At 40.0% G+C, this 26,081-nt stretch overlaps 1 protein-coding gene across 4 annotated transcripts in view; it reads left to right on the top strand.

Annotated features, from left to right (window-relative positions):
* Positions 1-26,081, top strand: part of PARD3 (par-3 family cell polarity regulator) — a 744,562-nt gene that overhangs the window by 593,805 nt on the left and 124,676 nt on the right. For 3 of the 4 annotated variants that reach the window (XM_014545438.1, XM_014545437.1, XM_014545439.1), the window contains one exon: positions 21,897-21,983. The exons of the other annotated variant lie outside the window; for it this stretch is intronic. In XM_014545438.1, the coding sequence (XP_014400924.1) occupies positions 21,897-21,983 (87 nt within the window). The remainder of the gene's footprint in view (positions 1-21,896; positions 21,984-26,081) is intronic. 4 annotated transcript variants of the gene reach the window in all.

Below are 26,081 nucleotides of genomic sequence, written 5' to 3'. Positions count from 1 at the left end.
TATATATATACACATATACAAACAATGTACATAAAAGTATGTCTAGCCTTTAAATAGCTATATAAGCACTAAGAATGGTTGTATTTGTGGTCATATTTACAGGAGAGTAAACATTTATGCAAATATACTAAGAAAGATTATCAAACACTTTTTCTCCGTGTGGTGCTCCAGCTTCAAAGTAAAGCTGAGAATTTTCACCAATTATTTAACTCTAGGCAGTGTAATGCTTTCAACAAAACAAAGATAACATTCTGTACCTACACAATGGATCAAAACAGCTTCCTTCATCCTCACTTTGGACCATCTGTTTAAAAGAAACTAAAAACCTTCAGGAAGTAAGCCTCTAATCTGTGGTTAAGAGTTTAAAGACACATGCTCCTTCTGACAACCAGCACAGGGCTCCTGGTGCTGTAATAGTTTTGTATTAGCTGTACTAGTAAAAGGCGATATGGCTTGACCTCAGCATCTGTCAATTACAGCTTCTCTGTTCTTGGTAGGGATTTAAAAATTCTTTTCATAAAACATCTATATCTATGTTATTTCTAACAGCAACTGTTATAAATATTGGCAATAATATTTTAAGAGGTAAATTATTCTTAAAGTTTCCAAATTCTTTGAGAATCATACTTCTCAGCCCACCCCCTGCCTACGTGATGAAAGGAGCCACAGATAGGTGCCAGTGACCTATTGGCACAATTGGAGTCATTCAGCCTTATTGGAGAATAGACTTGATTGGTGCTAAGAGAATGGTGAAGGCCTTTATCTCACACTATTCCTTCTTAAATCCCTCTAAAACTTTTGAAAATTTAACCTTGGTTCAAAGATTTTGTCATCCAGGAACATTGGCAGTTAGAGCATCAGCATGGGATAGAGCCATATCTTGTGAACAAGTGCTGCAAGACAACTTCTATATAACACTAACCAGGAAAACAGCAACAAAGGCACCTACTTTACTAGAGGTGAAATTATATTTTCCATAATTAAAGCTTTTCATTATTTATCATACTAGAGGCCCGGTGGATGAAATTCTTGCACAGAAAGGGGCTGTTCCTCAGCCCAGCCTGCATCCCTCTCACAATCTGGGACCGCTGGCTCCTAACCGCTCACCTGCCTGCCTGCCTGCCTGATTGCCCCTAACCACTTCTGCCTGACAGCCTGATTGCCCCCTAACCACTCCCCTGCCGTCCTGATTGACACCTAACCACTCCCCTGCCAGCCTGATCGTTCCCAACTGCCCTTCTCTGCCAGTCTGATCACCCACAACTGCCCTCCCCTGCTGCAACCCGCCTCCTCTGCCGGGCCCCACCTCCACTGTGCACATGGCCATCTTTGATGGCCATCTTGTGACGGCCATCTTGTGATGACGTTAGGGCGTGATGCGTGAGGGCGTGATGACCACCTAGACCAGCGGTTCTCAACCTGTGGGTCACGACCCCTTTGGGGGTCGAACGACCCTTTCACAGGGGTCTCCTAAGACCATCAGAAAACACATATATAATTACATATTGATTTTGTGATTATTCACTATGCATTAATTATGTTCAATCTGTAACAATGAAATTGGGGGTCACCACAACATGAGGAACTGTATTAAAGGGTCGCAGCTTTAGGAAGGTTGAGAACCACTGACCTAGACCAGTGTTGGCAAACTGCGGCCCCTTAAGTGTGGCTCTTCCACAAAATACCACGTGCCGGTGTGCACGTACAGTGTGATTGAAACTCCGTGGCCACACTCAAGGGGCCAAAGAGCCGCATGTGGCTCGCAAGCCGCAGTTTGCCGACCACTGACCTAGACTATTATTAGTATAGATACTCATTGTAGGAAAATGCCATTATTTTTAGTCTTATATTTGACATAGTTAAGTAAATTATTTGTGCTTTATTATAATTATGCGAAAACTCTAGTAAAAATGGCAATACAACTGTACTGATCAGGCAGCCCTGGAAACTGAAGTGGGGTGAGGGTGGGGAGTAAAAGTAACTTGCAATGTCTGAGTGGAAAAATAAATATACACTGAGTGGCCAGATTATTATGACCACCTGACGTTTGTAGGCAAATTAGCCGTGCACTGCATTGTATGGGATATGGAAGCCAAAGGCCTGGAAAAAAGTCATGTGGTCCAATGAATCATATTTCCAGTTGCATCATGCAGATGGCAGAGTGAGAATTTGGTGGAAACAGCATGAAAGCATGCACCCCACATGCATGAGTACAACCCTTCAAGCTGGTGGGGGCAGTGTTATGGTTTGGGGCATGTTTTCCTGGCATGATTTGGGCCCTTTAATTCATGTGGAACAACGTCTGAATAGCACAACATACCTAAGTATCGTTGCTGATCAAGTTCATCCTATCATGTTGGTGGCGTATCCCAATGGAGATGGCTTCTTCCAACAAGACAATGCGCCATGCCACGGTGCTCGTATTGTGCAGGAGTGGTTTCAAGAACATGAGGGAGACTTTACCTTGCTTAGGTGGCCCCCACAATCACCAGATCTCAATCCAATTGAGCATTTGTGGGATGAAGTTAAAAGAGCCATCAGGCAGCTGGTTCCACAACCATCAAATCTCACAGAACTGGACAGTGCTATTCATCAGGCATGGTGTCAGATTCCTCGCATCACCTTTCAACATCTTGTGGAGTCAATGTCAAGAAGAATCGCTGCAATATTGAAGGCAAAAGGTGGCCCAACGAAGTACTGATGGGGTGGTCATAATAATCTGGCCACTCAGTGTAGTATCTATTACTAGATACTTTTCTTTGATTGACATTCTGTCACTGGACCACAGGCTGTCTAGATGTGGAATCTAATCATTAACCTTCCAGAAAGTGCTCGCTCTTCATTTATCTAGAACAGGGGTCCTCAAACTATGGCCCGTGGGCCACATGCAAATACAAATATTGTATTTGTTCCCATTTTGTTTTTTTACTTCAAAATAAGATATGTGCAGTGTGCATAGGAATTTGTTCATAATTTTTTTCAAAACTATAGTCTGGCCCTCCAACGGTCTGAGGGACAGTGAACTGGCCCCCTGTTTAAAAAGTTTGAGGACCCCTGATCTAGAACATAAACCATGGCTTATTTATATGCTAGCCATCACAGACCCTGACACCAGCCCTGCACTTTTTGTAGATGGTTGGATTGGACACAGTCTTCAAAGTTTTTCTAACTCTGACTCTCATGTTGAGTATTCACCAATTATGGAACAGATGACATTGTCATACTGGCACCCTTTAGTTGTGCAGGATTTTCTTGATATCTTCTGTCTCCATGATACAGACACCATAAAAAATATATGAATGTTCTTATCTGGTTGCATACTTTTGGAAGAAAATATTGTGTTTGGAAGAATTTCAGCTGGAAAATGCATTGCAGTAAATATTGTAAGACATTTTCTTAGAACAAATAAAAATCATTTAATACTATGTAAAATATCAAAGACATGCACAAACAGATGCAATTATTGTAACCCTCAATTGTGTAAATAGGCATCACTAATTGATACTTAGACCAACAAAACCTCAAGTGAATATCATTAGTCAGAACTTGGCAAAACCTGACTTTATGCCAGTCACATTCACACACACACACACACACACACACACACACACGTTCCTTTTTGTCAGTCATCAGAATCTAGTAAATGGCAGTGGTAGTAAATGTGGCATAAACACTGTAGATGAATTAGACGTAGTGAATAGTGAACAGTTGTAAATAATGCCTTATCCATCAGAACAATATCTGTAAGTAGGAGAAAACATGACAAAGGTGAAAAATTTGAGTGAGGGTTTACAGAAAGTCAAAGTGTAGACTCTAGAACAGGGGTGGGCAAACTTTTTGACTCGAGGGCCACAATGGGTTCTTAAACTGGACCGGAGGGCCGGAACAAAAGCATGGATGGAGTGTTTGTGTGAACTAATATAAATTCAAAGTAAACATCATTACATAAAAGGGTACGGTCTTTTTTTTTTTTTTAGTTTTATTCATTTCAAACGGGCCGGATCCGGCCCGCGGGCCGTAGTTTGCCCACGGCTGCTCTAGAAGGATGCCTAGAACCTTTCCGGTCCCTGAGCCAGTTCTGAACCAGCTCATCTGTGCCCAGCAAGAGCGGTGGGCTGACACTGCAGAGCTCTCTATGCTCCTTCCCTCTCTCACCAAACAACGCATTTTATATTTTCAGGAGAACTTGTGACATTCCAACCTATGGAATTGAAGGCGTGTTTATAGTTCTATAACATAATAATCTTACTTTAAAAAATGAATGCAGGAAATACAGCAAAAGTTAATATATTCACTTTAAGTAGGAGCAAGACCTAACTAAATTATTGGCCTGAATTATAGAATCTTAAAAGAAATTAATAGTAATTTAATGACTTTCCAATTCATGGAGTTCCTTGGAGAAATTGCTTTGGTAAGTAGATAAGAAAAACAGCATTTCAGTTGGTAAATAAAGCAATATTTCTAAAGAATCCACCAGGGACTAGTATTTTTAAGTGGTTTCCTCCCTGGAGTGTAAGTATGTTATTAATTGACCTTGCAAAATCTTTCTTTATAAAAAATAAAGAGAAATATTTCTAACTTTTAGATTATTTGTGGTGTTTGGAAGTCATTCATTTACAGAAACATAGGAATGGTAGTCATTCATTTATTTATTCATTCATGCCCTTTTTTTATTGAACAAATATATGCAGAGGTCATTTTACTGGGCACACGGTAGTAAGTTCAACAAAGTCCCTGCCTCTTGTATCCTGGGGTTGGGGTTTAATGAACATTTAAAAAAAGAATAAACATTTAATTGCAAGTTATGATAAGAATGTAAACAATATACAGAAATACTTTAATAGGAAGAAGATTTTTTAAAGAAAGTTCTATTTGGACTGGCCCCTGAAGGATGTGTAGAAGTCAGAGGGGAGGGGTGGGGGAGAGCATTTTAGGCAGAGGAGCTGCGTGAACTAAGTGACAGGCAAGGGAAAATTCAGCATGTTCCAGAAATTAGAAGAAACCAGTTTGTATGGGATGAAATCGGAGAGAAATGTGTACATTGAACCTACCTGGGCAAAGCTTACAAGATGAGTTTTATTCAGGGTGTCATGGAGGAGCCATTATAGTGTTCTGTAGATTATAAGCACAGTCTGGTTTATAATTTTAAAATATCCCAGTGACTGCTGGGTGGGAAATAGATTATAAGGTGGATATATCAGCCAGGAGAACAGAAACTACACTAGGTATTTTGACAGGTGGGACTTAGTATAGGGGCTTGGTTACCAAGGTGTTACGAGAGAGAAAAGGTAGGACAGAAGTATCTAGAGATAATAAGTGTAGGAAGCAGCTCCAACAACACAGAGCAGAGTATGAAAGGGTGGCTTTGGAGCCCAAAGATGATAGATAAATACCAGCTCTGTGGACAGTAGCAGGCACAGGAAAACTGTTGCACTTGGTCTAGAGATGAAACAAGGCAGGCTGGGACTAAGTGGTGGGATGGAAAATTAATAGATTTGAAAGAGATTTTGGAGATAGAATCAAGAGGACCTGCTATGACGATTGGTGTAATTGAGTAGGAAATCAAGATTGACTTTAACAACTGAATGTATGGTGGTACTGCTTATTGAAGTGGAGAAACCATGAGGAGCAGGTATGGGAGAAATTTAGTGGTGAGTTTAGAACATGGGAAGTGTGAGATATCAAGTGAATCATTTGATATGTGAGTATGGATGTCAGGATGTATAGGCCGAGATACAAGTGTGAGAATCATCAACTTGCAGATGGTACTGAAAACTATGGAAATGCTGATAGCATCTAGGGAGAAGATGAAGAGAAGGGCTATTTCTGAGTGCTGTGAATCGCCTGTGTTGAGAGGTCAGTGCAGGAGTGGGAGGGAGCAAAGGGAACTAACACAGGATAGAAAGATGATAGGAGGGAAGTCAAGAAAGTGTGGGACTGTGGAAACCACGACAGGAGGGGTGCAGTGGTCAGTGTTTCTGTAAGAAATAAGGCGAGCCCCCAAATTCAGGGGTCCTGGTAGAACACAAAGCATACTCAGGAGCCAGGCAGCAAGGCAAATATCTTTACTTCTATGTAGAAGGGTGTGCACACCAAGCAGGCGGTCTGCTGGGCTTTTTAATTCTGATGCACATGACCTGTGCCTCACTCTTGATTGGAGCTCAGGCGCACAGTCTTTTGTGATTGGCTAATTCAAAGGGTGGGGTTGGCCTTTGCTGTTTCAAGATGGTGGCCCCCAGGGGAGCTGCAAGTCACGCAGGCCAAAATAGCGGCTGTCTAAACTGTTCGACAGAAAAGATGACTTGTCTATTCTCACAGTTTCTAATTGTGCTCAGAAAGAGGAATAAGATGACAGGATGTGACTACATTTAGCAACACGAAATTTGGCTACATTCCTGATGAGGTGGAAGGTGGAAGAGTTTACAGAAGTCAGGGGCACTCCATCCTGCCACAAGAGTCCTAGGGAATGTAAAAGCCAAATTGTATCTTCAGCTTAGGTCCCAGCCAGAGCTGGGAAAAAAATGTTATTCATATTTGACCCTGATGTGTTGCATTCTGATAGTGTCCCTAGCATGAATTCTATACCTGCTATCAGTCAGAGATCCCATCTACTCTTCCAGGTCGCTGCCTCTACATTATAATCCGGGGACCAAGTGGTTATTTACACTGCACAGCATCCATTACAGAAAAACCTCCATATAACAGACTATTTCGGGCGAGGGGGTATTCGTTAAAGCTGAAACTACAGTATGTAATAAAGTAGGTTTTCCAAATGCATATGTTTAAAAATCAACAAATTAGCTAGCTTACCTGTTTTTACTTATGTAGACACATTTGCATAATTAAAATTAAGTATATGTATGAAAAGTTTAATTACAGAAAAGTTTTCTATATGTATTACTGTAATTTTTAATTTATACTGAATAGGTCTAGTAAATGCGTGTATTCACCAGTCACCATGAGGAAACAAATGTGCACCTCTGGGGCGTGGCTCAGCGCATGTCAGAATCTTGGCCTGCATGCCTTAAAACTGCTGCAGAAAGTCACACCTCAGAGGGAAGGCAGGGGAGGGTGGGTGAGAAGAGATCAACCAATGAACTTGTATGCATATGCATAACCCATGGACACAGACAATGGGGTGGTGAGGGGGGTGGGGAGTGGGAGCAGGCTGGAAGAGGTCAATGGGGGAAGAAGGGGGACTTAGGTAATGTAATACTTTCAACAATAAAGATAAAAAAGACAGACATCAAAAAATAAAAATAAATAAAACTGCTGCAGAAAGTCACCCATAGACCTTAGAACCAAGTACTGTGTGCAGTTCAGTGTGAACACATGCTAATAATTCACCAAACATTGTTTAAAAGGGGTAACTCTTGGATTTCAATATGTAGACTATAGTTGTCGATATATAATGTTTATTTATGTTGGCAAAATTACAGTGTTTTTTCCAACATATGAACTATTTGCTAAAATTTGTTAAAAATAACAGTGAATTAATAACAAAAAATAACCTGCTGATTTAATTATAAGCAAATCTTGGTTAAAAGCATTTAAAAATTAACAGAGTATTAATTTTCAAATATGACATATGGACTGGAAATTATGTCCGTTAAACCTGAAGTTTGTTGACTTAAGGTCTGCAAAATTGAGGGTTTACTGTACTTAATTATTTTTATGACCAACTTTCTTCAGTCATACTGCTCAATAAAGGAGGACAACTCCATCTACAAGTCTAAAAGTCTTCTTGTTTGAAAAATCTCAGAACATATTTGTTGGGGCTTGATATCTTTTAAGTCTAATTGAAGGCTTGCCTTTTCTAAGTGCCAAAGTGAAGTCACACTGCAGCATTTGCATGTTTTTGGAATTCTGTAGGTCTTCTCTGGATGCCAGAGATCAGTGCTACTGTAATCTTTCCAGCCTTTCCTTCCTATCTGTCATATCCAGGTCAAGCCATCTCAACTGAATAGAGAGGGTGATAAAACTGCAGTTGATTGGAGTCTTTGGAAATCAATATTTTGTCAACTTTATTCAGTTCCCAAATATCCCATCTGGACTAAAAACATACCTTAGGTCAGTGATGGCAAACCTTTTGAGCTCGGTGTGTCAGCATTTTGAAAAACCCTAACTTAACTCTGGTGCCGTGTCACATATAGAAATTTTTTGATATTTGCAACCATAGTAAAACAAAGACTTATATTTTTGATATTTATTTTATATATTTAAATGCCATTTAACAAAGAAAAATCAACCAAAAAAAATGAGTTCGCGTGTCACCTCTGACACGCGTGTCATAGGTTCGCCATCACTGCCTTAGTTGTTGCTATTGTCTACATATAAGACTTTTTTCCTAGTAACATTGTCTCAGTGACAATAGCATCTGCCTCTGCTCTGGGAGCCAGCATTGGAAAAGGGATTGTTCTAAATGATTGATTAATATTTGAACCTTTATTAGATTTCCATGGAATGCCTGACATAGCACTGAGAGGTCTAGACTATTGCCTCTTCTTGCATAAGTTATCTTTCAGTTTGCTTTGCTACCGTAATTAGAGGGATGAGAGCAGAAATCCTATTTCTTAATCAAAGTGCTATTTTTATAGCAGGACAAAACGTGCATTGTTTTACTTTACTCATCACCAGGCCACACTGCTATTCACTAAGGTTGTGTTTAATAAGTATGTTCTGTTGGACCAAAATGTCAAATCTATCCCTAATGAGTTCAATGACATCAGCGAGCGTGCTCATGTTCCTTGCCAATAGTCTGCATTGTTGGAGCAGATCACATTAGCTGTCATTCAAGCACAAATGCCTGGGTCAGGGCATTAATAAGCAAGAGAGCCTCAGAAAAAAGATGAAGATTTAAAGCAAAGTCTGTCCTTGTCAGAGGACAATGGGCGACTGTTTAGAGGAGAGTGGTGGAGACTTTCCAGGAAACGCATTTGCCTCAGACATGTTTTCTGTGCATCTCTGCCCTGTGAAACTTGTGTAAGACAGTGATGGACCTGAAGATGCCTCTTTAAGCCACAGCTGCCACTATGAATGTGGGGTTTCGGAATATGCTGCAGACAGCCCTGACATTCTAAAACTGATTGAAATTTTATGACCTTCAGAGGTAACTAATATATTTCTAGCTAGTGTGACTTCTGGAAATAATAAAGTTCAGCCACCAAAAGTTGATTCTTCACAGCAAATAGTACATGAATGTAGTTCTTTTGTTTTATAACACTAAAATATGTATCAAAAGGGAAAAAAAACTCATATAATATATACACTGAGTGGCCAGATTATTTTGACCACCTGATGTTTGTAGGCAAATTAGCTATAATTTCGTGCCGAAGTTGCTAGAGGGCCAGATCATTATAAACATCTGAATAGCACAACATACCTAAGTATCATTGCTGATCAAGTTCATCCTATCATGTTGATGGCGTATCCCAATGGAGATGGCTTCTTCCAACAAGACAATGCACCATGCCACTGTGCTCATATTGTGCAGAAGTGGTTTCAAGAACATGAGGGAGACTTTACCTTGCTTAGGTGGCCCCCATAATCACCAGATCTCAATCCAATTGAGCATTTGTGGGACAAAGTTAAAAGAGCCATCAGGCAGCTGGTTCCACAACCATCAAATCTCACAGAACTGGACAGTGCTATTCATCAGGCATGGTGTCAGATTCCTCGCATCACCTTTCAACATCTTGTGGAGTCAATGTCAAGAAGAATCGCCGCAGTATTGAAGGCAAAAGGTGGCCCAACGAAGTACTGATGAGGTGGTCATAATAATCTGGCTGGTCATAATAATCTGGCCACTCAGTGTATACTTCCCCGTCAGCATGGAGTTTATAATTTCATTTCAAGAAATGTTGTTCGTTTGTGTATATGTGGATATCTAATCTAATTGGACAAGCCTTGTCGGATTTTCTTTTAAGTTTTTGCTTGTACACTTTCCTTTCTGACCTTGTCATTTTTAGGAGAATAGAGAAAGAGTTCTTGTGTTCCAGGTGACTGGGTTGCATTGTAAAAGGCCAAAATGGAGCAAGACATCCCCAGTATTAAGTTGACTGAAAGATGCATCACTTGGAATTGATAGAGCCATTCCAGTTCTCTAAGTGTTTAGAGGGATTTGCTAGGCATGGAAAACTTCCAGTCTGTTTCTTCCCTAAACCAACATCTAGATATTGGCTATATTGAAATGTTGTTTTACTATTGCTTTTTGATAAATGTAAACAGAATGTGATAAATGTGACAGAATGCTTAGCTTTACCAACATGAATTTAGAAGGAAACCTGTCTTCAGATAGCAGCATGGGGTGGAAGGAGTGGGCAAGAATGGATGGCTGTGTAGCACTTCAAGGCCAGCTGGGGCTATGGTCTGGGCTGGGCAGTGCCTGCTGTATTTTTCTTCGGTCTGGAAATTGACAGCTTGAGGCTTTCCTGGTTTCTGTGTTTGGGTTTGTTTATGTTCTATTGTATGTATTTCTTTACTGGTTGCAGTCTTTGATTTGTGGTTGTGCAATGTATTAAATAGAGCCAAAAGACCAAATTGTTTCATCAGCTCAGGGCCTACCCTGAGCTGAGCAAGGAAAAGTTATTCATATTTGACATTAATGTATATGAGTTTTCTATCGCACCTCATAGCTGACCAAAGGCATAAATATGAACTAAAGCTATGTTGTTTTCATACTACCCAAATGTAAATAGTTAACATTAGAGCCACATAAGAAAGGACTAGTGGATGAATAGTTTGCACTGAAGACTTTTCTTATGTAACTAAAAGTATTTAAACAGACAAATTGGATTAATCATTTAAAAAGAAAGAAATGTTTCTTGTTGCATCAGCAGTTCATTTATTCATTCCTTTGGTCATTTGTTCATTTATTTCCAAATAACAAAAATGCATTATGTGCAGGGCATTGTTTATGATCTTTAGTTTTTAATCTGGTTGTAGACACACACACACACACACACCAACTAGAAAATAATGACAATGGGACATATGAATAAGAGCAAAATTAAAGAGGCATTTTCGGCTTAATAGTTGTGAGATATGTTCTGAAAGAGGAGTGTTAAGCCACATTTGGAGAAATAGACATAGGTGCTCTGGAAACTAGGAAGGGAGAGTCCTGTGGCTGATGCCGAGAAGCTGAGCTTGAGAGCCCACTTGCCAGGTGTGTTAGTGAAATGGAGTAGCTGTTTGGGGGGATGCAGCTTTAGACCAAATGATACAGAAGAACTGGTTGCTGGAGGTTTTGAGGCTGAGGAGAATTGTCAGGAAACACTTCATCTCATCTGTTTCATAAGAAACAGGGACCAGGGGACTTGAGTAATCCTCTTTAATAAAGAGGTAATATGCAAATTGACTGTCACGCCCCCACACAAGATGGCCACCCCCATGTGGTCACAAGATGGCCGCCACAAGCTGGTGGCTGGCAGGGGAGTGGTTAGGGGGTGATCAGGCTGGCAGGCAGAAGTGGTTAGGGGCAATCAGGCAGGCAGGCAGGTGAGTGGTTGGGAGCCAGCAGTCCCGGATTGTGAGAGGGATGTCCCACAGGGGATCGGGCCTAAACGGGCAGTCAGACATCCCCCAAGGGTTTCAAGATTGGAGAGGGTACAGGCTGGGCTGAGGAACACCTCCCCCCCCCCAGTGCATGAATTTTGTGCACTGGGCCTCTAGTCCTCTTTAATAAAAGGCTAATATGCAAATTGTCCCCTCGACCAGGAGTTGGACCAGGAATTCGTACACCGGGCCTCTAGTTTAGATATAAAGAGCAAGAAAGCAGTCACAGGCAAGATAAGGTGACTATAGAAATGAAAAGCAGAAAGGGGAGAGAATTCCAAATAACTCTCAGTTACTCTTCAAGCACAAAAGTACATGTGAAAAGAGTTCTGCACAATTGAAGATATTTATCAGCATATGTTGGGGGCATGATGTTCATTTTTTATGCATTTGTTTCAAAAATTTTATCATGCACTAGACTCATTCAGCTACCATGCTGCCTAAAAATTCTTATCTTTCCCTCCTATTTTTATCCTAACCAATAATTTTAACAGTTTTATTGAGATATAATTTATATGCCATAAAATTCACTTGTTTTAAATGTATAATTGAATTATTTTTAGTGAATTTATAGCATTGTACAACTACAATCCAGTTTTAGACAATTTTCATCTTCCTCAAAAGATCCCTTATGCCTATTGGCAGTTATTCTCTGTGCTCAGCCCCAACCTCAGGCAACTGCTTATCTGCTTTCTGTCTTTATATGTTTGCCTTTTCTGGACATTTCATATAACTTGAACTATAATACATGATATTTTGCATTTGGTTTCTTTAACTTAACTTAATGTTTTTAGGTTCATCCATGTTATAACATATATTAATAGTTTATTTTTATTCCTTTATAGTATTCCACTGTGTAGATACACTCTATTTTGTTTGTTCAGTCACCAGTAGATGGATATTTAGATTTTTACAGTGTGGAGCTATTATGAATAATGCTAAGAACTTTTACATACAAGATTTTGTGTGGACATGTTTCATTTCTTTTGGGCAGATATCCAGGAGTGGGATTGCTGGGTCATATTTAATGTTTCAAGAAATTTCCACAGTTTTTCAGAGTGGCTGTACAATTTTATGTTTTTACCAGCAATATATGAGAGTTTTTTCTATTTTATTCACATCCTCACCAAAACTTGTTATGGTCTTTTTTATTATAGCCATCCTTTTGGGTGTAAAGTAATATCTTATTATTTTAATTTGTATTTCCCTAATGACTAATGATGTTGAACAAATTTTCATGTACTTAGCCATCTGCATATCTTTTTGGTAAACTATTCATACATTTTGCCTATAGTTTGATAAGATTGGTTATCTTGTTATTAGGGAGTTATAAAAGTCCTTTGCACATTCTGGATATAAATACTTTAATACAGTGGTCTGAAAACTGCGGCTCGCGAGCCACATGTGGCTCTTTGGCCCCTTGAGTGTGACTCTTCCACAAAATACCGACTTCTGCGCATGGGCCACGAAGTTTCAATCGCACTGTACGTGTGCGCCCACACGTGGTATTTTGTGGAAGAGCCACGCTCAAGGAGCCAAAGAGCCGCATGTGGCTCGCGAGCCACAGTTTGCCGACCACTGCTTTAACAGATATATGATACACCAATATTTCTCACAATCCAGCTTGTCAATTTTCTTAATGATGTGTTTTGAAGTGCAAAAGTTCTTAATTTTAATTATTCCAATTGATCAATTTTTCTTTTCTTGATCATGATTTTGGTGTCATATCTAAGAATTCTTTCCCTAACCCAAGGCCATGTATATTTTCTCATGTTTTCTTCTGGAAGTTTTATTTTTAGCTCTTTGTTTAGGTCTTTGATTCATTGTGTATGTGTGTGTGTGTGTGTGTGTGTGTAAGGAACTGAAGTCATTTTGTTTGAATGTGGATATCCTAACCAATAATTACATAAAAGATAGACAAGAGTCTGCCTGGCAACATTCCATTCATCCTTCATAACCCATCTTGGATATTTAAGTTCTCCATGATGTTTTCCATGTCCTCTCTTCTCCATTCTGATAGAACTTAGTCCTTTCCTATCCCTTTATACTACTGTTGAATGTAAGACCCTGTATTGTCATGATATGTTTATGTCTGTCTTTCTTGTCAGAATATGAACTTCTTCATCTCTGTATTTTCAGTGTTTGAAACATATTTGGACCCAAAATATTTCTGGTTTAATTTTGGTAAATTTCAACCTCTATGATCCTTGAAAATCCCTCTCTCTCTCTCTCTCTCTCTCTCTCTCTCTCTCTCTCTCTCTTTCAAAATGTAAAACAGGCTAGCATTAGAAACAACAGCAACAATGACAATAGTCTAGGGAACCAGCTTATTCAGGAAAAGGAATTAATCATTCTAGCTGACAGTACCCAGATTTCTACAGAGCTGCTTGGTAGCTTTCTGAGAGAGACATATGAAAAGAGACAGTGATTTGATGGGACTTGAACATGGTGATGGATAGCTGCCACAGTCCTAATGAAATAGCACAGCTAAGGAAACCTGGAAGCCCTCGGATGACAGCAGACATACACACAGTTCTCTCTCTATGACTTACTTGCAGTCTTTCTGTGCTCTGTTCTGCTCAGGGCTTTCTTTGTCCCTGCTGATCACAAAGACATGCCCTTTTCTTTCTCCCCATCGCATCACACTTCCTGCTGTGGCTTTGAGACACCATTGTCTTAGTCCACAAGGTGAGACAACAACCAGTACCTTGGGATTTATTTTAAACTCGTACCAACAAAGATTTGTTTATAGTATTTCTTTATAATCAGATGAGAGAAAGTTCAGCTTATTTTTTCCATACATATTTATTGAGGATTTAGTATGTATTAAGCTCTTTGCCCCATGCCCTGCATAAACACTTACTTGAGTGAGATCTGGCCCTTCCCCCAAGGCAGGGCATGGTTCAGTAAGTTTAGAGCATTAACAAAAGAGAAACATTGCCCCAATTCCCCTATGTGCCTCTGTAAAATCTTATGAGATTTTCCCAAATCTGACTGAGAAATAATCTTTCCATATTGTCAACTTAAGCAGGATTCAATGAGTGATCTATTTGGATATTGATCTTCTTAACTATGTCTTATGGAAAGCTTTTAAGTCAATCTCTTAAGGTTCATTGTTTTGAGACAGGAATATAAGGGCAGTAATGATCAGGATTTGGCATAGGCTCTCAGAATGAGACTTGTTCCTCCTGAGGCTGACCTGTGCAGGAGTTGCACCATATCAAACTGTAGGGATCAAATATATTCTCAAGGTTTAACAACAAGCACTTACTATCCACTTTTATTTCCTTACCGCTCATCCAGTTTAAAGCATAGAGTTTAGAATAATAATTAGGCTGGGACTTGGAATTATAAAGACCTGGGTTGGAATCTTGGGCTGTGTGTCCCTGACATATTACATGGCCTCTCTGAGCCCCAGTTTCCTGTTTGGTAAAAATGGTGTTCACACACATTGTCTGTGCTATGGGCATAAAGGCAATCTCATAAAGAGATTATAAAGGTTAACTAAGGAATATATAGAAGGTGTGTAGATCTAAGCCTCACACATAAGTTCTTAATAAATGGCTGTCATTACTAAAGTTTTAAACTATTTTTGTGCTGACATGAATTTTATGTTAAGTCTATATGATCTCTTCATAGCATTCTGTGCCTTAAATAGTGTCCTTGCTTTGTGGGGTTTTTTGTTTGTTTGTTTTTTATGCTTTAGATTTCTTATTAAAGAAATCACATATTACAGATGTGGTCAAATTTATCTCCCATTCCACTCACCTTCCCTCCTCAAAGAGGTAAGCTGTCTCTTGAAGTTTGTCTTTGTCTCTTAGTCCATTTTTAAATACTCAGCCCTTCCTAATATATGGTGACAGATGATTTGGCTGGGTGGTGGGCATACAATGCAATACACAGATTTTGCAATGTAGAAACCCACACCTGAAACCTATATGATCCTATTAACCAATGTCACCCCAATCAATTTAATTTTAAAAAATACTCAGTCCTAATAAGTTAAAATTGATTCAGTGGTATCTAATATATAATCCATAGTCAATTTCCCTGTTGGTATAGTTTGTTTTTGATCCACGATCCAAATGAGTTTTATGTACTGCATTTGGTTGCAATGTCTTTTTTAGCTTCTTCTCATCTGGAACATTCTCTCTCTCCCCTCATCCCCTTTGCATATCTTTCTTGACGGTGCCATTGTGCAGAGTGCAGGCCAGTTGTCTCCTATGCTGTCCCGTATTGCGGTGTGCCTGGTTGTTTCCTCGTGCCCAGGAGTGTTGTGACAGGACAGGCACGTGTGGTCTGCAGATGCAGGTGCATTCCCCACTCTGCCCTTGCTTCATCTGCAAGGCCACATGTACTACTGACCTCTCAGAACCTGCTTCTCATCTAAAACATGGTGTACACCACAGAAGATGGTCATGAGTTCCAAATGAGGTGATTTATGGAAAGGCCTAATGCAGGCACATGGTCAACCCGCAAAGAGGCAGCCAGATAGCAGAAGGTATCAGTGAGAGCGAGGCCCCCAGGCCTGGAGAGGATGGGAGTAGACAAAGCACATCCTAAATGACAGCACCAACAAATGTCTGAGAGGCTTGGGGTTCTTGTTTTCCTTTCTGGCATTTATCCCGCTGTGACGTGGGGTCCAGAAGGAGCAGTGCAGCTGAGGCTTTAGAACAGGAGACTGAGGGGCTGCTAGAGCAGAAAAGCCCCCTTTGAAGGTGGAAGGTAGTAAAGACCTTGCTGGTGCGGTCGAGCTGAAATGTGGGCCGAGAAGCCCATTGTCTCCCTTCACCACCTCCAGATGGATCTCTGCCTCTCTGTGTGTTGTCAGGCTGGTGATGCCAGGAAGCTGCTGCTGTGACTGTTGCTTCTGTTAGCACATTTATTGCAAAAGCAGTAGGGTATATGGAGGGTTCCTAAATCTTTAAAGTGTCTTCCCATTTGGAGCTTCATGTCATTGGTCCCTAGGATCCCTGTTATTCATGCTGCTTTCTGCGAGAAGGCCAGCTCCTAGTCCTCCTTGGACAAGCCTCAGGTTTTCTTAGGTCACACCAAGGACAGAGACTTGCACATGGTCAGTGCCAGCCACATAGTTCACAAGGCCCAGTACAAAGTGAAGATGCTGGCTCTTGCGCAAAATGCAAGAAAAGTGCCATTAAAGGTACAAAAATGAAAAGCTTGTTTTTCTTCTTCTGTGTCCTCTTTTCTCATCTGTCATGATGTTTTTCATTTCCTTTTAATGTTGTTTTAAGTAAATAAACATTGAAACTTTAAATTATTAACGTGAATTTTACTGTTCATCTTTAGATTGTGCAATGCCAGTCTTTTATTGTGGTAAAAACTACATAAAATTTCCCATCTTAACCATTTTTAAGCTCAGTAGTGCTAAGTACATTCACATTGTTGTGATCAATGCCAGTTTGAAATTCAAATATAAGAGTATTTAGCTCATTCATAATTCGTAGCAGCTCATATATCCGTATGTGTTGCATTGTCAGTAGAGTAGTGAAAACTGTACAGAATTAGCTCTACTGTTTTTATTTCATCTCTTGATAGTTGCAGTTTCTACCAACATTCTCTACTTTTGTCTTTCCAATGAGTAAGGACTCAAAAGAGAAGGAACTTGGTGTAGTCCTATCTTTCCCTTTGCTTCTATTCCATCCTTTACATTGTGTTGGACTATTTATGATAATTGACATGAATAAAAAAGAGTATGGTGACAGATGATTTGGCTGGGTGGTGGGCATACAATGCAATACACAGATTTTGCAATGTAGAAACCCACACCTGAAATGTGGGCTCCTTGGTCATTCCTATTTCTTGGAACGCCATTGCCTTCTTTCTGCTTTCAAAGCTAGTTCTGGTTAGAATGGAAAGAGTGGTCTCTGGGGCTGTCAGCAGCTCCGCTGCACCCGCACATGAAGTGGGCCCTCCTGAACCCTGTGCTATGGGCATCAAGGCTGGAAAATGCTAATGGAGGACTAGGAGCAGGGTGCGCAGGGACAGTGCCAGGACCTCCTCTCCTCACACCACCTCCATTGTCCTGTCAGACGTCATTGACTCCTAGATAAATTAGACTTCAAGATGGCGACAGCAGAGGCCTCTGTACATGGGTGCCTATGTGACTGACTGCCCAGGTCGCATCTGTGAAGCTGGCCTTGCTTATGGGAGATACTTTGCACAGCATTGCAGGAAGGGAAGATACTGGAGACCACACGACTTTGGGGAGCCCCTTCAGTCTCACCACTTTACATCCTGCTCCCACCCTCTTTCGTCTCCCTGGTAACCCAGAACTAATGCAGCAAGAGGTGCAGTTGGCTTTGCTTTATCCATCAGAATACATTTAACTAATTCAAACTGTTTTGTGAACCAAATAACTATAATTTTATCAAATGTATAAAACAGTTACATAATGAATATTTTATTGAATATGTGCTGGGAGGGGCAAAGAATATTCACAGCTGTGACCTAAGAAGAAGCTATCTTCAGCCCATTTTATAGCTGATGAGATTGAGGCCCCAAATAGGTAGGGTGGATTTTGGCGTTCCTCAGCCACATTACAGGCCCCCAGGTTCTGATTCCAGAGCTTTGTCAATCATTCCCTGATCAGAGGGCTAAAGGAAACTCCATTTCTGTCAAGAGTCATCAGTCCTCTCTGAAGTAGTTCATTTTGAGCATAAAACTGTATGGGTAAAATGCACACTAGGAGGTGCAAGGTGCCATTCAAGTAGAGGAAAGTACTCATTATTTTGAAGGTTGCAAATGGATTTCAAAAGTGGGACTGTCCCTTTTGCTTACTTCTGGAAATGAAAGTGCACAATTCTTTCAACATATTTTTTCAAAAGCTATCAGAAACCTCATATTTTTTAAAAAGCAGTGTGTCACTCCCCATCATCTCTGTAGTTCCCCTGTGGTTTAACATTTTAATCAGCTGTTTTGTGCTTTAAAGATTTTTCATTTGATTTACAACTTGTAGGAGTGGAGTTGCAGTGAGTAATCAGGGAGAATGCCACACAGAGGACACAGGAAGGTGAAATGCAGTGTTAATAATTTAGTTTCAATAACCTTAAAAGGTTTACTGTTCAGTTTTAACCTTGTATCATCCCCAAAAGCAAGCTACTGCAGTGAATCATACAAATGTTTCTTTTAATTTGCAAGTGATTTCTTTAAGTCTGCTTGTGGGGCCTGATGTGTCCCTTCACATAGAGGTCGGCAGCACTGGCTTCCATTCTGCCTCTTTGAGGTTGCTCTGCCTTTGATGGGAAAGATCTTAAGGTTTAAATGTTGTAGAGGCTTGTTTTCAAAATTTATGGATTATTATGGTGTCAAATTATTAATTTAATAATGTTTTAGTTCAGAGCAAATCAGAAAAAACTTATGCTGGCATAGAGGCAAGGAGAACATAGAGGTGATTTTTGGTGGGGACAAGACTTACAGGTGATATTTAAAACCTAATGTCAAAACTAGGGGGCATACTGGGGACATGCTTGGTGAGGAACTTTAAAACACTTGCAAAGTGGAATTTTAACATCTCAGAAGGATGGCTAAATTAACAGAGAGGTTTATCACCCAGATTTCATTACCAACCCTATTAAAACAATCCCTGTTGAGCATTATACTACACCATTGCATAGAAAATCACCAGGTGCATAAAGGCTTTGTTTCATGATTGGCAGGTGAGTGGGGGCCGGGGGGGGTACATATTCCAGCTAAGGTGAAAGTGGTAATGGAACATTTCTTTGGGAATTTTCCTTGTCTTTAATTAAGAATATGTACCATAATAAATGGAACCAGTTTTTTCTAGAATTTTTATTTTATTTCTGGTATTGGGGTTTGTCAGTGTAGTAAGTCCTTGCTTAATGTTGTCAATGGGTTCTGTGACTCAAAGCAAAACAACATACATATAAGGAAGCCAGTTTTACTGCAAGCTAATTGATAGAAATAAGAGTGAAGTTCCTAGGGCATCTCATCAGTGTTGATCTGAGTGGTGTTATTCGAGGACCTGCTGTATTTGTTGCTCAATTTCTCAGGAAGTATTGAGCAACACTTCCTCCTGCTGGGCCCTTCCCGCAGCTGGGAGGGAATAATCTTGAAAAGCAAGAGAGGCGATGGTTATCTAGAAATCCAGAAGGAAGGTTACTTGATCTCATTTTTATTTTAATGATTTAAATTGGCAGACCCAATTGAGGAGGGGAACTCATAATTCCTAAGGCATCAATGGATTTTGATTTTTAAGGTGAACATTGAAAATGGGCTCTTCCTCCTTCTCCTGGCCTGTGAATACCAGAGTACTGTTGGCCCATGCCCACAGTTTCCTCCCGCAGTGATCTGAACTGCTTACTTAGTGTTAGTGGGTGGACTCGGGAGTGCACACTCTGACAACCTGAGCTGGACTGAAAATGGGGTGGCAGCCACAGCTTCACCCTGGGTTCCCTGGACCAGTTCTGTTCTTTCACCTTCTGAATGGGATGCACCTGTAGTCAGAACCGGCAGTAGCCAATATAGCACTTTTTCGCCAGTTAGAAAAGGCACCCCTTTCTCCAGTCTCATTGTTTTCTCTCTCTGTGGCATTTTAGTAACATGGGACACTTATTGTCACTTGCCATAAAATTGTCATCACAATTACAGTTTGACATTGTTGCAGTGGTGCCCACGTAGTCATGGCCCATGTATGCACTGTGCAGCCTGGGCAGCTGTGCGAGGAAAACCCGAGGGATTGTGAGAAAGGCTTCAGGATCAGTCAAGGCTCTGCCACTCACCAGTCACATGGCCTTGAGCAAACTGTCCGAACTCTGACACTGTTTCCTTGTCTGTTAGGAATAAGAACAGAACTTCCCTGTCAGGTGTGTACAGTGCCACACACACAGAGTGATATTAGTTTCTGTCTTTTCTGTCGTTTTCAACATACTTCATCAACTTTGTCATGCTTGTATTCCTGAGTGGATAAAGAATCACCTCATGTTGTGATGGTCTCCATTGAAAATGACCATTTCTTTTTTATATTTTTTCTATTGATATCTCTAATATAAGGGGTTTTTGTTGTTATTCTGAGTTCTTCCTGTAAGAAAATTTGTCATTGGTAATCCTAGCTTGCTACCATATTCTTTTAAGATTAATAAAAGTGATGTTAAACATGTGAAATTTTGATAAATATCCATCTTAAAATATTGAAATTCAGGCAAAACTCTTTAGTATTAGTGTCCATGATTTAACAGTCATTCTATCACCAGTGGGCTAGGATGTGTTCAGGGAAGGCATACCCTTGTGTGTTAGCGTAAGCTCCGAATGAGGCATCTGAGGACTATGATTTGGGAAATAGATTGTTCACAGGTCCCCTCTGTTTTCTGTCTTCCGCTCGCACACTGCAGGCCCTTAGTGCAGTGCTGTTGAGTCAAAGTAGGTCCCTAACAGTCGTTTCTTGGTGCTCTTGCCACTGGGCACCAGCACTGACTCCAGTTCTTCCAGCTGGGCTCTTAGGTCTTTTGGTTGGAAATTTCTTGGATGCTTTGGTTCTTCTGTGAGCTTCCTTTTTTGCCTATATTTGGCACATTTTTCTCGCTCTCTTGCCTTAGAAAATGCTGGGCTAGTTTCAGTTAAGTAGAGGAGATCTAATTTAATTTCCAAAAGCAGACGTGATCTTAAAATACCCTTATGTTCTGTCATTCTCGTGCCACTGATTACAGAACAAATCCATTTTTGCCCCTCCCCTTCCTCTGTGTCCTTCTGCATCCTACTCCTCCATGCCTTCCTCCCTCCATGTCCTCCAGGCCCTCTGCCTTCATCTGCCTCCTCTGCCCTCTCCACCCATAAGGTGGGATCAAATCACTTGTTACACCTCTGTTAAATGTCCTTTTAAGAATGAATGATAATGAATTGTTCTTTCCAAAGGCTTACAAATGTATGGAGACTTTTACAAATGGAGAAGGATCTATGCCCTTCCTTTTTCATAATTAAAGGACAACTAGCATCAGTACTGTGGGTGGTATTAGGTCCTATCTTCCAAGTAAGGACAGTATCTGGTTCTGCCTTCCTGGAGAGAAGTAAGCAAGGGCTCAGGGACAGGCTGGCAGTGAGGCAACTTACCCCGCCTGAAGGTGATGTCTCAGGCAGCACCAGAATTCATGGGTTTTAGTCTCTAATCTTCCGTGCTAAAAATAGTTACCTTTCCTCCAGCCCACCAATTCGTATCACCCACACTGGTCTGAGGAAGAAGAATGATGTCTTGATGGGTACTCATTTAAGGTGTCACAAATAAAGAAGCCATTTGTTCAAAATATAGTTAAACAAGAATCAAATATATTTGAAATGAATAGTTTCTTTTCTTTTCTTTATTTTTTTTTCAGAAGGATGCCATTGCATGGGGGTGACTATCCCCCATTTAAAGATAACAGTGCTCAGAACATGTGTATCAAAACAATTTCTTCTAAAGTGTAAGTGGCTGTAGTGTTAATCTCTATGACCATAGTCAAGGAAATCACCATTGTAGTTTTCACATATGAGGGAAGTTAAACAGGCCTTGTTTACATTACTGCCATTTATAAAACATTTAAACAGCTCTTCTGCTGAATAAACATTCAAAAGTTTGAAGGATAAGCATACCACTCAAACTTCTTAAGATTAAACTTCCCAAACTATTTCCTGCCACGGGGACACAACAGCAAAATTGCAAACTGTGTTCCCGAGATGAGATAGGCCAAATTAGATTAAGCAGCTTCCTGTTGACTTGTCTATTGATCCGGGTTCAGTGCAGCTTCCTGTCTGTGCCAGCAGTCGGGTTGCTGTGTGCAATAACAGTGGCCTGGTTTATGTGGAGGGACTCCAGCATCAATTACTCCAGGAAGGCAGTGGCACTGGGAGATAAGGCTAAGCTGCTCACAGTGTTTAAAACTACTAAAATCCAACCAACATATTTGCTGTCTAAAATGTTGCTTATAAATTTGACAGTGTTCCATTTATAACATTTCCAAAGAGATCATCCACTATTACTCTCTGCAAGCAGAAATACAAATAACATTATGAATGCTTATTGTTAAAACAGTATAACCCACTTCCTCACTTTCATGCCTCTTTCTTAAGTATTTGCGTAAAGATACTGAACTGGATGGCAGGACATCATGAATGTTGCAGAGCCACCTTAGACTAAATAATGTCAGCCATTTGATTTGGATATTTTGATTTCTTTTCTTCTGAGACCAATTGAATAGATTCAGTCAACTGCCATCTTTGTTGTGCTAATACCCACTCATATGTTCTTAGAGAGCACTATTTTACTAAATGCAAAATACTACATCTTTAATGCAAAAACCATGGGGAATACAGGAAAGCACAATGAGAAAAACGTCACCACCCAATGATAATTATTATGTGTTTTTGGAAACAGGTATTTCAGGTATTATTTTAAATATGTATCTCTCCACCACCCCTGTATACACACATGTGTACATTCTTATTCTTTACTAAACACTCATTTAATTGTGAATATAACTTGTTTATTTCTTTTTGGTTAAAGAAAATATGCCTTTCCTTAGACAGTTTTTACTATTTACCTTGCTTCACACTTGACAGAAAGGATGGAAGTTGAGCCTGTATTGATATACTTCTGTAGAGACTATCAGAAAGGCAGTATTATAATCCATGGAGTTGAAACTCCTAAAAAATTCTTGGTGCGTCCACTATTTTAGGTCTGTTCACACAAGTTGTTAAGTTTCATGCTTAAAATGTAACTCCTTTTATTCCTATAAAAAATGTTCACAGAGTAAATTCCATGTTTTCTGATGAGACAAATGTGCTATGGATAAAAGGATAAATTTTTTGAAAGTGACATTTCAGCTTGTCTATCATGACATTTTATGTATTTTTCAATACATATTTATCTTAGAGATATATTCCTTTTGTGCAGGTAGAAACAGAGCTTCATATAAAACTTAGAAAATCCCTTAAATATAGTACTGATGGAAACCAGACCTGGAAATTTGGCAAGTCTGAGCACATTTTATTCATTTAATCATATTTTCCAGATTGTCCTGCTGAGATTGATACCATCCTCAATAAGGCTTTGCAACATTCACACTATTTTATTTCCTAAAAGTGATGCAAAATGAATGTATTCAAAGTGTATTTAGCATTTATTGGCATAGTTTTAGGTTTTATCTTTTAATGAGATTTTAATTGATTTTTTTTGAAGAATTTATACCAGGTGCCTGGAACGCAAATAGACAAGAGAGACCTAATAAGTAAAATGGGCCATTACAATTAATGCTAATATGACATCTGTTAGCAAAGCTAGCATGTTAACTTCCTGACTAGGTCTGATTCTAAAGGAAACAAGACCTGATCATTTTAAGCTTTTCAAGTGGTCTACTCTCTGAAGTGCTGAAAACTCATTTCATAGTCTTCCTTTACTAAAAAGTCCTGACTTTGTAAAGTTTTTTATTTTTATTCTTTACTTTTTATTGAATTTATTGGGGTGACACTGGTTAATAAAATTATATGGGTTTCAGGTATACAATTCTATAATACATCATCTGTATATTGTATTGTGTGTTCACCACCCCAAGACAAGTCTCCTTCTATCACCATTTATTCCCCCTATACCCTCTTCTACCTTCCCCCATCCCCTTTTCCCTCTAGTAAAGTTTTTGTCTTCAAATTGTCACTTTCTGATGTTAGACTTCTCCTGAGAAAGAGTTGTTAAAGTCCCCTTTCTATATGATACTTTCAGGCATTCCTTATATGACAAGTTCAATATAAACAACCATGCTTTCCCCTATTTACATAGAAGTGGTGGCAACCAGAAGAAAGGGCCAATGGGAGACCCATGGCTGTTCTTCTCTCCTCTGTGCACAGAACAGTCACAGAACAGTGCTTGAAACTGTAAGGCCTTTGAGGTCTGTTTACCTTGTCATTGATGATGTGAAAGGAAGAAGTACTGAATTCTTTCATAAGAATTGCATGTATAGCCAGATTAATAATGACAGTGACTTCAGGACAGTTCTCTGAAACCACAAACATCCACCTGCTCCCAATATGTGGACCCTGAAGAGCTATAAATTAAGGTACTCTACTTAATCAAAAGAGTCCACATATAAAAATTAGCATGAAAAGTTACCCTGTAAAAAAAATCAGAATAGTAGAAAAATGTGTAACAGAATAAAAGTCAGGTTTTTTTTTTTTTTGGTTTTTGTTTTGTCATCAAATGAAATAGTTATAAAATGGAAGCAGCATTGGCTGCCTCACCTGCCATCCTCTGAGTTGCCTGGGCGCTTGTTTGCCCCTCATCCCTGTTACTTAGTAACATTGGATCTCTGCTACCAGATGGTAAACATTTTGAGGGCCTCTCTCTTTACATCCCCCACACAACTGAATGGCATAGAAAGCCATACACTTACAATCCTCAGTAAACTTGTGACTGAATCAAGTTAGGCCAATAGTGTTCCTAGGACTGAGTGAGATGTAGGGAGTGAGGATGAAATAAAGGTTGGCTTCATTGGAGAGAAGACTCAAGGAGTTTGTGAAGACCTGAGGTAGTATGAACAACAAAGAAAAGCCAGTGAAGTTTGAAGTTCATTAAGATGATTTTAAGAGTGGAATAGGATAAGAAAGATGTTGGAGATTAAGGAGCTTTCAAGAAGCATGTCTTGATTATTCTTATGAGCCTGAAGGTTGGTGGAAGTGTTGATGAAGTTAAAACATCTCTTTCCTGGCCCTGGCTGGGTGGCTCAGTTGCTTAAAGTATGTCCTGTATACCAAACCTATGTTGGGGGTTCGATTTCTAGTCGGGGTGCATATGGGAGGCAACATAACTCTTATATCTCTCTCTCTCTGTTTTTTTTTCTCTCTCTCAAAAATCAATAAAAACATCCTCAGGTGAGTATTTTTTTTAAATCTTTTCTGGACTCTTGCAAGAGCTTCCTAGCTGTTTGTTTGTTTTTTTGTTTTTTGTGGGGTTTTTTTGTTGCTTTTTTTGTCACAGCTTTCTCCTTTTTCCAATCCATTCTCAATAGGACGGTTTCAAATGAGGTCACACTCCTGATTTATTAACATCATTTCTTAATACACACCCCCCTCCCATTAGCTAAATGGTTATATCCAGGCATCTTACAATCTTACAATGAACTGGGATCCATCCATTATCCTCTCATCCCACTGCTGCAACCTAACTCCTAGTCCCCCCGCAGCATCATCTTGCACCCCATCCAAAGTCTCCCATCAACCTTCCCATCATTCTGTACCCCATGAGAGGCTAAAAGACTAACAAAACATGTTTTGGTCTTATCTCCTTATATTTGTAATATTTTATGGTTACACATTGGAAGTTATTTCCCTAAGCGATGCCCTTTTCTGAATATCTCTTTCAGTAGCTGTCAAAGCCTATTATATTAGAGTACTAGAGGCCCGGTGCACAAAAGTTTGTGCACTCGGGGGGGAGGGGGTTCCTCCAGCTGGGCCTGTGCCCTCTCGCAGTCTGGGACCCCTCAGGGAATGACCACCTGCTGGCTTAGGCCCGCTCCCCGGGGGATTGGGCCTAA

This window comes from Myotis brandtii, unplaced genomic scaffold (assembly GCF_000412655.1).
Source record: "Myotis brandtii unplaced genomic scaffold, ASM41265v1 scaffold41, whole genome shotgun sequence".
NCBI classification, from domain to species: Eukaryota; Metazoa; Chordata; class Mammalia; order Chiroptera; family Vespertilionidae; genus Myotis; species Myotis brandtii.
This window is presented reverse-complemented; position numbering and strand designations above follow the sequence as displayed.